This window comes from Entelurus aequoreus, linkage group LG20 (assembly GCF_033978785.1).
Source record: "Entelurus aequoreus isolate RoL-2023_Sb linkage group LG20, RoL_Eaeq_v1.1, whole genome shotgun sequence".
Lineage (NCBI taxonomy): Eukaryota > Metazoa > Chordata > Actinopteri > Syngnathiformes > Syngnathidae > Entelurus > Entelurus aequoreus.
Genome location: NC_084750.1, coordinates 23,133,357 through 23,148,356, shown reverse-complemented (window position 1 = coordinate 23,148,356; position 15,000 = coordinate 23,133,357). Strand labels below are relative to the sequence as shown.

Sequence of the window (15,000 nt, the reverse complement as noted above, 5' to 3'; positions counted from 1 at the left end):
AAAGTGGAAGTATTTGGACGGGAAAATAATTGATGTTCACCTCTATAAGGCAACTCAATGTATTTGAAATAATATATCCATTAATGCATTATATTCTGACTTACGGTATTTGTGTATCCCCCCCCCCCCCCCCCCCGTATTGTTAAACTTATACACATTTCTTTCGGTGAAAGAAAATTCAAACTAGTCACTGCCAAAGTATGGAAATATGCCACCACCTTATGGAATGTTTACAATGAAAACACCCCAAAAAATATTTCAGAATAATTCACACCAATGGAGTAATATTTATGCACATTTGAAGTATACTGATCAACATCTTACCGTATTATAGCCGATAATAGTGATTGTTTTTTTAATTAAAAAAAAAAATAAAAATGAGAAAAAACTAGTCTTTTGAATGACTCCTAAAGATCCCTTGATTAATCCCTCGAAAAAGCCATAAATCCCATCGGTAATGTGAATGATTAGATACAGTAATTGCCTTTAATTGCTCAAAACGTCTAACACAGGGGTGTCAAATGTACAAAACAGGTTTTATCCGGCCCGTGGGATGAGTTTGCTAAGTATAAAAATGAGCCAACATTTTTGAATGAAAAAAACTGCTGTTGTAAATGTGTCCACTAGATGTCGCAATAGCAATTCTTTGTATCTTTGTACAAAAAAATAAACCACATGATGTTAGTGCACCAGTCGAGGAAAATGAGCAAACTACATAAATAACATCCTGTAATTTGATTTTGATATCATTTTTTTTATCTTGGATTGAAAATTAACACCAATGCGTTGACTGATGAACATTATCACATCATTTGTTCAGAAAGTATAATTAAAGACAAATAAAGATAAAATACTATTAACCGCAACATGTAAGTGTAAAAAAAACCCCCAACAACATTATGATTTGTACATTTTCAGAATGTGCTTGTTCTATTTTTAAACAAAGAAAACAATCTGAAGTTGTCTTTATTTTTAAGTTATCGTGCTGTGATTTTACCAGTCCGGCCCACTTGGGAGTAGATTTTTCTCCATGTGGCCCCCGATCTAAAATGAGTTTGACACCCCTGGTCTAACGTTACAACTGGTTCAGTCAATGTCAGGTTCTGGCATTGATTTGACCATTGAAGCAACGTTGTATCAATGTCCTGTGCCCGCTTGGTTTGGTATAGTAATTATAATGAAACATTTTCAAAACAGGTTACAGGTTAGAAACGCTCTTTCTGGTTGCATGATGATGGCCTAAAACCTTTTTTTTTTTTTTTAACATTTATTATAAAAATAAATAAATAAATAAATAAAAATAAAATCGATTTTCGAAAATTTTCAATTCATTTAGAAATCGGGATAAATAAAAATTGCGATGCCTCGTTTTAACAACATACTGCCACCTACTGGACAACGGAAGCCCTTAAGAGACCAAATCGGTTTGGGTTTAGAGTCATTTGTTGTGATATTGCAGAGGACTAAGATTATAGTAGTATAATAATGTGAAATATCTCTGAATTATAAGCACATCACACTTTCTACAGTCATTTGGTGTAACATTACAGTACATTTTCATTACATGATTTTACTGTGTAAATAATTATGTTAAATGCTGTGAAATTCGGGGTTGAAACCAACATTTCCAGGATCTACCACCGCTAGTGGGCGCTACAAATTAAGTGCATCTAAAATAGCCTTTTTAAAAAAAAAATCCTTAAGCTCTTGAAGTCCTGCCCCACAGTTAAAAAAAACTGGTCTGATGATCAAGTGCATATTTCATGTGCGATAACGTACATTAAGAGTTAGAATTTTTGGGCATCTAAAAATTCTATTTGACTCAAATTCCTTGGGTGACGATTCGATTCAGAATCAAATCTCGATATATATATATAGATAGTCAAGGTTTCGGTGTTTTTTCCGTTATACAGTGCTCAATACCGGGGTAGAGCGGAATATACGTTAGGTCAGGAAAAAACACAAGAGGTTATATCATCCCTTCAAGCCTGTTTCACAGAAAAAGGCTTGTAGGGATGATATAGCCTCTTGTGTTTTTTCCTGACCTAACATATATATATATATATATATATATATATATATATATATATATATATATATATATATATATATATATATATATATATATATATATATATATATATATATATATATATATATATATATATATATATACACATATATATATACATACATATAGACATATACATACACATATACACATACTGTATATAGTATATATATATATATACATACAGTATGTACATACATATACTTTATATATACATATATACACAGTATATCTATGTAAATAAACATACATACATACATATTCATATATATACACACATACATATAGACACACATATATACATATATGTATGTATATAGGTATAAACATACATATATACATATACACACATACCAGTGACGTGCAGTCAGGGGAGGCAGGTGAGGCGGGGCCTCATGTGCCATCATGGAAAGAAAAAAATGTAAAAAGAAAAAAAAAATCATTAAATTGTTATATGTATCCAGTGATTATACTATAAAGTTATTTTCCATTTAACTTCACCAGTTTTAGATTATTTTTATTCAAAATCGCTGAATTTTCACATTTGCCGTTCAAATATTGAGAAGAGACTTGCGGTGATCAGCAGCCAGTTGAGGCACGTCACTGAGTTGAGCCTCATCATGGATTGCGCAATGACTCGGCTAACTGCTAGCCTGCTGTGCAGTGAGACCGTATAGCTATATGAACTATAATATACATTTCCATAGTTTAGTTAGCTGAGGTATATAATGTACAGTGTATTTTGTCAACAACTGTATGTGTGTAACGTATTTCTTGTGCTGAACAATCATAAAACTGCTGCGAAGACGCACTGGCTGAGGTTCGCAGTAACCCGCCTCCTGGTGGTAGAGAATGCACCCCCGCCGTAGAATGCACCCCCTGACGGGAGTGTTATTACAACTAAAGCCCACACTTAAACTTTACACGTGCAAAATTGAATCTATTTAAAAAAGTTATTTAATAAGAAGCCACAAAGTGCAAAAATAACAATGCTCGCGCCAGAGGAGTTGTGAATGACTGCTGGGCCACAACATTAGGTACAACTGCAGACTGCAGCACGGATTTCATATTTCATTCATTCACAACTCCTCCAACACGAACATTATTGTTTTTGCACTTTTTGGCTTCTTATTAAATAACTTTTTTAAATAGATTCAATCTTGCACGTGGAAAGTTTAAGTGTGGGCTTTAGTTGATATAACACTCCCGTCAGGGGGTGCATTCTACGGCGGGGGTGCATTCTACGGCACAACAGCGGCGCATGGACTTCATTTATAAGAAAAGGTAAGACCATGATAACGTTTTTTTTATTAAATGTGCTTTTTTGTGTGCTACAGTTTGTATGTGTAAAGTTAAAGTTAAGTTAAAGTACCAATGATTGTCACGCACACACTAGGTGTAATGAAATTTGTCCTCTGCATTTGACCCATCCCCTTGTTCACCCCCTGGGAGGTGAGGGGAGCAGTGAGCAGCAGCGGTGGCCGCGCCCGGGAATCATTTTTGGTGATTTAACCCCCAATTCCAACCCTTGATGCTGAGTGCCATGCAGGGAAGAATGCTGGTATGAGCTTTTAAACATAACCCGTTAACTGCTGCCAATAAAATGGTGAATAAGATACTCTTTAGGGTTCATATGTTTGTAAATATGACTGTGATGAAGTCAGTGCCTCACCAGCCATGAACCTCACCGCACGTCACTGATATATATATATATATATATGTATGTGTGGGAAAAAATCACAAGACTATTTCATCTCTACAGGCCTGTTTCATGAGGGTTTCCTCAATCATCAGGAGATTTTTAATTAAGACATATATATATATATATATATATATATATATATATATATATATATATATATATATATATATATATATATATATATATATATATACACACACATATATACATACATATATATATATATATATATATATACACATATATACATACATATACATATATGTATGTACTGTATATACGTATAAACATACATATATACATATTCATATATATACACATACATATATGTATATATGTATACATACATATACATACATATATACACATACTGTATATAGTATATATATATATATACATATATACATACATATACTTTATATATACACAGTATATCTATGTAAATATACATGTATATATACATACATATACTGTATATATATACACATACATACAGTATATATATATATATATATATATATATATATATATATATATATATATATATATATATATATATATATATATATATATATACACACATATATGTACATATTCATATATATACACATACATCTATACATATACATATATACACAGTATATATATATATACATATATACACAGTATATATATATATATATACATACACAATATATATACACAGTATATACACAATATATATACACAGTATATACACAATATATATATATATATATATATATATATATATATATATATATATATATATATACACACATATATGTACATATTAACATATTCATATATATACACATACATCTATACATATACATATATACACAACATATACATATATACACAGTATATATATACACAGTATATATATATATATATATATATATATATATATATATATATATATACTGTATGTATATATATATACATACACATAGGCATATATACATATACAGTGGCGGGCTGTGTGTTTCCTACCTAGGCCTTCAGTGATGTCAGACTTCAATGCTTACCTCTCAAAATACCATAATTGATGTCACCACATGACCATTGCTGGAGAAATACTATAAAAAAAACACATTTATACCCTACTGGACATTGAACCACAGTGTACAAAATGGGTTATTCTCTGGCGCATTTAAAAATCCATTAAAACACATCAGCAATTAAAACATATCTCATGTGGTACTGTCAAAATTAAAATGGCAAAAAACATATTAAAATTGAAAAAATAAAATATTTGAACTCACAATTTGTAGCACCCATGTCCCCCGTTCACTTACAGTGCAAAGACGCCTGCATTGTTGATTCTGCAGGCCTCAGGCAGATTTGGTACAGCATGGCAACATAAACTAGCTGAATTCTGATTGGATACAAACTAAAACTAAAAACAGCACTGTAAAGAGCATAATATGACATGAAGAGAATATGAATAATGTTAGATAATTATGATCATGATTTCTGGTTATGTTTGGCCAGCAAAGAAGGCCTTGCTGGCCATGGCGACACACCACTGTACATATATGTATATGCATATGTAGCCATAATGTCACACACATGCACATTTATGGCATTATTCTGTGTAAGTGAAAGATTTTGCATATTGTACATTTAAAGGAGCCATATGTAATAATCTGGCCAGAAATGGTACTGTACTCACGGTCAAAATTCTGTAGTCCCCTACCCCTGACAGAGGTTGCCAGATACGCAGCCGAATCCAGCGTCAAGCCTGCGTACAATATCACAAAAAATGGCAATCATATGGTTATTGTCAGTGCTATCAGAAAACAAAGACTAAAACCAACTACAACCAACGCTAGCAATGATTATGGTGAAAATAAGTAGAGCATGCTTAGCAGCCTAATGTATGCCCAAAACTAAAGAGGAGACATTTTACCAAGGTGTGCCTGTAGGCTACTGTTTTAAACGTTTCAGATTGCCATATAACTTTGTACATGTAGTCCACAATATGCAAACACGAATGAGGAATTATTTGATCGTGTGATTTGGCTCTGTACGTTTCACATTGCCATGATGACAGCCGTGCTAATGTTGGAACATATTTCCTCAGCGTATCAGCAAATTGAGAAGGAAATAGGCACTGACACTACCCATACCCACATAGGTTTTACTTGTCAAAAATACATTTTGCCCTGTCAGTTTGAATACAAACCGACATACAGGCTAACAGGCATATATTTCCCCCGTTAGCCTGTATGTCGATGTGTCATTGACCGGGCTAGCATGCTAAGCATTACACTAGGACAGGGGTCACCAACGTGGTGCCCGCGGGCACCAGGTAGCCCGTTAGGACCAGATGAGTAGCCCGCCGGCCTGTTTTAAAAATAGCTCAAATAGCAGCACTTACCAGTGAGCTGCCTCTATTTTTTAAATTGTATTTATTTACTAGCAAGCTGGTCTCGCTTTGCCTGACATTTTTAATTCTAATAGAGACAAAACTCAAATACAATTTGAAAATCCAAGAAAATATTTTAAAGACTTGGTCTTCACTTGTTTAAATAAATTCATTATTTTTTTTACTTTGCTTCTTATAACTTTCAGAAAGACAATTTTAGAAAAAAAATACAACCTTAAAAATGATTTTAGGATTTTTAAACACATATACCTTTTTACCTTTTAAATTCCTTCATCTTCTTTCCTGACAATTTAAATCAATGTTCAAGTAAATTTATTTTTTTTATTGTAAAGAATAATAAATCAATTTTAATTTAATTCTTCATTTTAGCTTCTGTTTTTTCGACGAAGAATATTTGTGAAATATTTCTTCAAACTTATTATGATTAAAATTTTTAAAAAAAAGTTCTGGAAAATCTAGAAAATCTGTAGAATCAAATTTAAATCTTATTTTAAAGTCTTGAATTTCTTTTAAAAATTTTGTTCTGGAAAATCTAGAAGAAATAATGATTTGTCTTTGTTAGAAATATAGCTTGGTCCAATTTGTTATATATTCTAACAAAGTGTAAATTGGATTTTAACCTATTTAAAACATGTCATCAAAATTCTAAAATTAATCTTAATCAGGAAAAATTACTAATGATGTTCCATAAATTCTTTTTTTAATTTTTTCAAAAAGATTCAAATTAGCTAGTTTTTGTCTTGTTTTTTTCGGTTGAATTTTGAATTTGAAAGAGTCGAAATTGAAGATAAACTATGTTTGAAAATGTAATTGTCATTTTTTTCATGTTTTCTCCTCTTTTAAACCGTTCAATTAAGTGTAAATATCATTAACTATTAATAATAACATAGAGTTAAAGGTAAATTGAGCAAATTGGCTATCAATCCATCCATTTTCTACCGCTTATTCCCTTCGGGGTCGCGGGGGGGAGCCTATCTCAGCTACAATCGGGCGGAAGGCGCAGTACACCCTGGACAAGTCGCCACCTCGTCGCAGGGCCAACACAGATAGACAGACAACATTCACACTCACATTCACACACTAGGGCCAATTTTGTGTTGGCTGTTTCTGGCAATTTATTTAAGTGTGTATCAAACTGGTAGCCCTTCGCATTAATCAGTACCCAAGAAGTAGCTCTTGGTTTCAAAAAGGTTGGTGACCCCTGCACTAGGAACTAAGCACCATCACAGTAAGCATTCGTTGCACGAACATACTAGCTTTGTGAGACAAGATCATAGACTGTATTGGACAATATTATTTACATACGAAATGCACATTTCCATTTATTGCAAGTAATAAGAAAACGTAAATGCCTTTTATTATCCATCAAGGAGGAAATTAGCAAGTCACTCTATCACAAAAAAATAAGAGTTGTAGAAATTATTGGAAACTCAAGACAGCCATGACATTATGTTCTTTACTGACGTGAAGTGAATTATATTTATATAGCACTTTTTCTCAAGTGACTCAAAGCGCTTTACATAGTGAAACTTAATATCTAAGTTACATTTAAACCAGTGTAGGTGGCACTGGGAGCAGGTGGGTAAAGTGTCTTGCCCAAGGACACAACGGCAGTGACTTGGATGGCGGAAGCGGGGATTGAACCTGCAACCCTCAAGTTGCTGGCACGGCCGCTCTACCAACCGAGCTATACCGCCCAAAGTACATACACGGTTTACATCCACTTTACAAGTGGATGTCAACTTTTGACCACGACTGCATATCATATGTAATTACATTTTATATTGCTACTATAGTACATTTTTAGTCTACTTTATACCTTTTGTTTTCACCCTCTTTTTGTGCCCCTGTGTGCATTATCCTTTCCTTCCTTATCCTTTCCATCCTTTGTAACTGAACTACTGTGTGGAACAATTTTCCTTGCGCATCATTCATGTTTGTCTAAGTCTAAGTCTAATACACTGTGACTGTATTTTTTGTACAGTGAATTCCTGGCAACCACAGCTGCCAGTATTTTACTGCAAAGGTTAGTTTTTTTTGTAAACAAGTTCATATGTTTTTTTTTCATAGTGATTTACCATACGCAAAAAGCAGTTACCAACTATAAAATTAACGGATTCAACATCAACATACCATAAATCCTGCACATTGTTTTTTTCCCTTGTGGAGTACCATCACAATAGTGAAAAAAGTGCAGTATCACCCTAGCTCACAGCTCTGTCAATTTTCCAAACCACTTTATTTCATTTTATTATATATACAGTCACGATCAAAAGTTTACATACACTTGTAAAGAACATAATGTCATGGCTGTCTTGAGTTTCCAATCATTTCTACAACTCTTATTTTTTTGTGATAGAGTGATTGGAGCACATACTTGTTGGTCACAAAAAAACATTCATGAAGTTTGGTTCTTTTATGAATTTATTATGGGTCTACTGAAAATGTGAGCAAATGTGCTGGGTCAAAAGTATACATACAGCAATGTTAATATTTGCTTACATGTCCCTTGGCAAGTTTCACTGCAATAAGGCGCTTTTGGTAGACATCCACAAGCTTCTGGTTGAAATTTTGACCACTCCTCTTGACAAAATTGGTGCAGTTCAGCTAAATGTGTTGGTTTTCTGACATGGACTTGTTTCTTCAGCATTGTCCACACGTTTAAGTCAGGACTTTGGGAAGGTCATTCTAAAACCTTCATTCTAGCCTGATTTAGCCATTCCTTTACCACTTTTGACATGTGTTTGGGGGTCTTTGTCCCGTTGGAACACCCAACTGCGCCGAAGACCCAACCTCCGGGCTGATGATTTTAGCTTGTCCTGAAGAATTTGGAGGTAATCCTCCTTTTTCATTGTCCCATTTACTCTCTGTAAAGCACCAGTTCCATTGGCAGCAAAACAGGCCCAGAGCATAATACTACCACCACCATGCTTGACGGTAGGTAGGGTGTTCCTGGGATTAAAGGCCTCAACTTTTCTCCTCCAAACATATTGCTGGGTATTGTGGCCAAACAGCCTAATTTTTCTTTCATCAGACCACAGAACTTTCCTCCAGAAGGTCTTATCTTTGTCCATGTGATGTCAGATGAAACAAAAAGTGAGCTGTTTGGCCACAATACCCAGCAATATGTTTGGAGGAGAAAAGGGGAGGCCTTTAATCCCAGGAACACCATCCCTACAGTCAAGCATGGTGGTGGTAGTATTATGCTGCACCAATTTTGTCAAGAGGAGTGGTCAAAAATTCAACCAGAAGCTTGTGGATGGCTACCAAAAGTGCCTTATTGCAGTGAAACTTGCCAAGGGACATGTAAGCAAATATTAACATTGCTGTATGTATACTTTTGACCCAGCAGATTTGCTCACATTTTCAGTAGACCCATAATAAATTCATAAAAGAACCAAACTTCATGAATGTTTTTTGCTAAGGCTGCTGCCCCCGCGACGCGACCTATGATACGCGGAAGAAGATGGATGAATGGACTTCTTTTTTTTTTTTTTTTACTTTTGAGCATCTTTTTTTCAGCTTCACTGTCTTGTCCTTCATCACTGCCTGGTGGCACCTGTTCCAAATACTCGCCTCCTCCCTCTGGCCGGTGGCAGGTTGCTGGACCTGGCCGGTCCCCCTCTCTCTCTCTCTCTCTCTCTCTCTCTCTCTCTCTCTCTCTCTCTCCCTTTCAGTCCCACTCACTCGCTCTGCGTCCCTTTCTGTCCCCCTCTCGCTCTCTCCCTTCAGTCCTCATCCCTCCGTCCGCGGTTATTCATCGGTGCGTGTGTAGGCAAACATGGACTTTGTCGTGCTTCTTTTCATCCTTCTTTTGCGTCTCGGCCCCCAGTGGACAGCTGCTGTCGGTAAGAACTTCATTAACATAATAATCAACATCGCTTTTTTGGGGGGGCATTTGGCCGAAAGACGTACAGTAGAGCAGCGATAAAGTCCAACGCAGTTTTTGTTTGATACTTTTTAAAGCATTTGTAACTTTGGATATTTTTTTGAATACTCAACTATACAAGTTTTCTCTTCTGTTGTCTTCCAGAGGACATGAGCTGGACCTACACGGGTGAGTTCGGACGTTTATTTTAATTTTGTTGTAGAAATGATCCAAAAAAGAATGCATATTAATAGTATAATAACACATGATTTGGTCTCATCACGACACTCTTTTTACATGCATTTCATCAATACACTACTAAAACTAGTACTACTACTAAGGGTGTGACTTTTGGGAACCTAACGATTCCGTCCGATTCTTTGGGCAATTCAACACGATTCAAACCGATTCTCGCAATGTATTATTTGGCGTAATGATTTTAATGAAGCTTTTTCAAAACAGGTTACAGGTTAAAAAACCTTCTTCTAGTTAAATGGAGGTGGCCTAAAAAAGTGTTTCTATAAATTGATATTTATATAAATGTTTATTTTTTATTTTTTATAATACATTTTTTAAAATTATGATAGCTGAGATAGGCTCCAGCGCCCACCGCGACCCCAAAAGGGACAAGCGGTAGAAAATGGATGGATGGATGAATCGGACCGAAAAAGAATGATGATTCTGGTGGGAATTGATTTTTTCAGCACCCCTAACATGCACTGTAAAAAAATAAAAATAAATCATATATATATATATATATATATATATATATATATATATATATATATATATATATATATATATATATATATATATATATATATATATATATATATATATATATTACAAGCCTGTTTCGCAGGTTTCCCTGCTCTTCAGGGGAGCTTATTGACTAAAATCCCCTGAAGAATTGGTTTTTTTAATATCCCATTTTTGAAAATTATGAATCGGACCAAAAAAGAATGGTGATTCAGGCGTGAATTTATTTTTTCAGCACCCTTAACGTGCACTGTAAAAATAAAAAATAAAAAATAAAAATCATATTTATATGATTAAAAAAATAAAATAAATTATATATACATACATACATACATATACACATATATATATATATATATATATATATATATATATATATATATATATATATATATATATATATATATATATATATATATATATATATATATATACACACGTTATATATATACACACGTTAGGTCAGGAAAAAACAGGCTATTTCATCCCTACAAGCCTGTTTCGCAGGTCTCCCTGCTCTTCAGGGGATTTTATTGAATACAATCCCCTGAAGAGCAGGGAAACCTGCGAAATAGAAATAAAGAAAGATTATTTGAATCGATTTTTTTTGTGCACACCCCTAACCGGCACTATTTATTACTTATACCTACTATTTTCTGGCTTTTATTTAAACGACCAATTCAATCATACAAACCAATTCTTGGGGCAGTGCTTCGATTCAGAATTGATTCTCGATTCAACACGATTCTTGATTCAAACAGATTCTCACAATGTATTATTTGGCATAATAATTTTAATGAAGCTTTTTCAAAAACCTTTTTTTAGTTAAATGGAGGTGGCCTAAAAAAGTGTTTTTATAAATTGATATTTATATTATTTTTTATTTATATTTTTTTTATAATCAATTTTTGAAAATTATGAATCAGACCAAAAAAGAATGGTGATTCAGGTGGGAATTTATTTTTTTGAGCACCCCTAACATGCACATTAAAAAAAAACAAAAAAACATTATATATATATATATATATATATATATATATATATATATATATATATATATATATATATATATATATATACACATACATACATATATACATATATATATATATATGTGTATACGTTAGGTCAGGAAAAAACACAGAGGCTATTTCATCCCGACAAGCCTGTTTCGCAGGTTTCCCTGCTCTTCAGGGGATTTTATTCAAAAAAATCCCCTGAAGAGCAGGCAAACCTGCGAAATAGAATTAGAAATATAATATATTCCACTTTACCCCGGTATTGAGCACTGTATAATGGATAATTTAAATCAATGTTTTTGTGCGCACCCCTAACCACTACTATTTATTACTTGACCCCAAAAAAGTCTCCATTCAAACTTTGCATTTTTGTGCTGCTTGAGATCATTTGTCATTACGAACAGAAGCACAGTGTGTGAATTGAACATCTATAAAGCAAAAGTATATTCACTTGGTTTTGTTTATTAATTCGAACAACAAACCAGAACCTAGGAAAATTCCCACAGAGAATTCGAATGAGTTCGCTACCTTTCACTAACCCCTAAAATGGCGTTTGAGTCCCACTTAATAGATTTTGAACTTTGCCTTTAAAACTAGTTTTAAACAGAAATGCTAACAACAACAACAGCTAGCCTGCTAGCAAGCACATGTGTAACCATGAATTGATTAACGTGGACCCCGACTTAAACAAGTTGAAAAACTACTTCGGGTGTTACCATTTAGTGGTCAATTGAACGGAATATGTACTGTACTGTGCAATCTACTAATAAAAGTTTAAATCAATCAAACTATATGGAGAGAAACCTTCTTGCTTCACTGCTTCAACAGATGGTTGCCAAAGTTCTAAATCTTCATGCGATATTCAAAATGTTTAAGCTTGCACCGAACAAGATAGGTAGTAAGTACGCAAATTCTTAACCATTTACATTTTGGCACAATCACAACAACATGTAAACACTAGCACTGCTAGTAGCTAGCATGCTAAAAGCTAACATGCCAAATATATTATGTCGTATAATTTAAGGAGTGACTTAGATTTTGTGTATTAATAATTTTTCGGCGTCATTTTTTACAATTGTACATTGTGAAAACATGGTGACATCTCAATAGATAGTTGTGAAAGTGCTAAATCATCTTGTGGAATGCTCAAGCTAGCTAGTATGTGCTGTACATAAAGTCTGAACTATTTACATTTTGGGACAGTCACAAAAACATGCTAACAGCTAGCGGGCTTGTAACCGGTGTGGATAGGCATGCCCCAACAACTTTAGGAGTGACTTAAATTGTGTGCTTCAATCATTTTTTCATTTTTGTGACCCCACAGAAAAATCGTGTAACATGTTTTCTTTAAATATACTGTTAGAGTAAGCCTACACAAGTGTCAAACAAACACTGATGACATCTATTAAACAGACAAAGAAGCAAGGAATCAAACAGACATAATTCAATTTGGCTCAATTGAGGAGAAACATCTGGGCTGTACTCTTGTACAGTCTCCACCACGCTCTGACGAAAGATTGTACGCCTCCTCTTTTATTTGGACTTCCCCTGATTACATGGCAACAGCCGTTTCTAAGGGAGGGGGGTCATAAACAGCCATCCCCTTTGATTATAAACAGTTCAAAGAAAAGGTCGTAAAACAGTTCAAAGAAAAGGTGCCTGGAGGGGAGTCAGGCCCTGCTTCCTCTCCGCTTTGTAGACCTCGGGTCAAGACAAAATATTTCTGTGGATTACAATACATCAAAGAAACCGACGCCTTCATGTCGCTTCCCATCCTACACAGTGGAGTTTTACAAGCCTTCTGCTTGGTAGGATCAAAGACAGCGTTTGTCCTCCTCGCAGGGCGAGCTGAACTCAATGTAACACAAAGTTTATTGATAACTTAGATACAATTATTCTGACACTTAGTCCCTCCCTAAACCTTTGGCCAGGATTGTACATTGTGAAAGACATGGTAAGTATAACTAACATCTTCTGCACTTTCTGGTGGCTAAAGTGCTAAAACGTCATGTGGTATACAAAATGCTAAAATGCTCAAACTCGCACCTGGTAGGTAAAGTCTTAACTGACACCTTTTTCTAATTTTGGGAAAAACACAAACATATGTAAACACTCTTAAAGATAGTAGCTAGAATGCTAACAGTTTATTTTTTTGTTTTTAAGATCCCCTCAAAACTTCTTATAACAGACACGTAGAATGTTTTCTTATAATATACTGAGACAGTATAGCCCACACCCAATTTAGCCCACTCCCTAAAGCAGACCTGGGCAAATTAAGGCCCGGGGGCCACATGTGGCCCGTTAAGCTTTTCAATCTGGCCCGCCGGACATTCTAAAATAATTTTTTTAGATCTTTAAGATGGAAAGTGTAGCTGCCATTATGATGTGCAGTTATGTTTTCTAATGACCGGAAGTCTTCAACTATACAAAGTATTTCAATGGTTGGAATCTGCGCTTATGGATGATATACCAGTTACTATGGTCATCTAATGAGTTACTATGGTCATCTAATTAGTTACTATGGTCATCTACGTCACAGCAGCTCAGACGAGGCACAGAGCAGTGTGGGCGGGAAGCGTTTCCACAGACGCGGAAGGAGATTTTCACAACAAAGTTCTAAAGCTTAGTGATGTATCAGATTGTAGGTGGGGTTTATTTTGTACCCTTCACGTTCATATTTCACTGTTGGTTGCATTTTTGTTGCGTTTCACTTGATTGTAAAATATGTCGATCGAAAGGGGGTGTGACATTCATATTTTGTCAATATTCAGTGTTTTATCGTTCATAGAAAAATGTAAAATTCCATTACGTTAGGCGGTCTGTCATGACGTTTTTAGCATTCAATCAGACATTATTGTGAGGTTTTGTATTAGTGTCCCTAAAAATGGATATTTTTAGACATTTTTTTCCGAGTCAAAATAATTGCCCAGGCCTGCCCTAAACCGTTGGGCGATGTGGCTCAGACGGTAGAGCGGTTGCCCAGAAAATATAGGGTTCCTTGTAGGAATCTAGCTTCCGCCATTTTAGCCACTGTCGTTGTGTCCTTGGGCTGACTATGACTTTTCTTGATAAATAAAGGTGGAAAAAAAAATCTGAAATGTTAAAGCTAGCGCCTAGCAAGATAAGTCGTTTGTACTTGGCAGCTAATTACATTTCCGCAGAATGCCC

General features: G+C 34.6%; 2 protein-coding genes and 1 pseudogene across 2 annotated transcripts in view; 1 reads left to right on the top strand and 2 right to left on the bottom strand.

The window, feature by feature from the left end:
- The window catches only part of LOC133636410 (uncharacterized), a 33,045-nt pseudogene extending 23,120 nt beyond the window's left edge, over positions 1 to 9,925 (bottom strand).
- The window catches only part of ciarta (circadian associated repressor of transcription a), a 248,376-nt gene that overhangs the window by 46,016 nt on the left and 187,360 nt on the right, over positions 1 to 15,000 (bottom strand). Inside the window, exon 6 of the mRNA XM_062029663.1 lies at positions 5,470 to 5,538. The gene's annotated coding sequence lies outside the window, so the exon portion shown is untranslated. The remainder of the gene's footprint in view (positions 1 to 5,469; positions 5,539 to 15,000) is intronic.
- The window catches only part of ca14 (carbonic anhydrase XIV), a 42,909-nt gene continuing 37,810 nt past the window's right edge, over positions 9,902 to 15,000 (top strand). The window contains exons 1-2 of the mRNA XM_062030401.1: positions 9,902 to 10,034; positions 10,220 to 10,243. Coding sequence (XP_061886385.1) covers positions 9,968 to 10,034; positions 10,220 to 10,243 — 91 coding nt within the window. The 5' untranslated portion in view covers positions 9,902 to 9,967. The remainder of the gene's footprint in view (positions 10,035 to 10,219; positions 10,244 to 15,000) is intronic.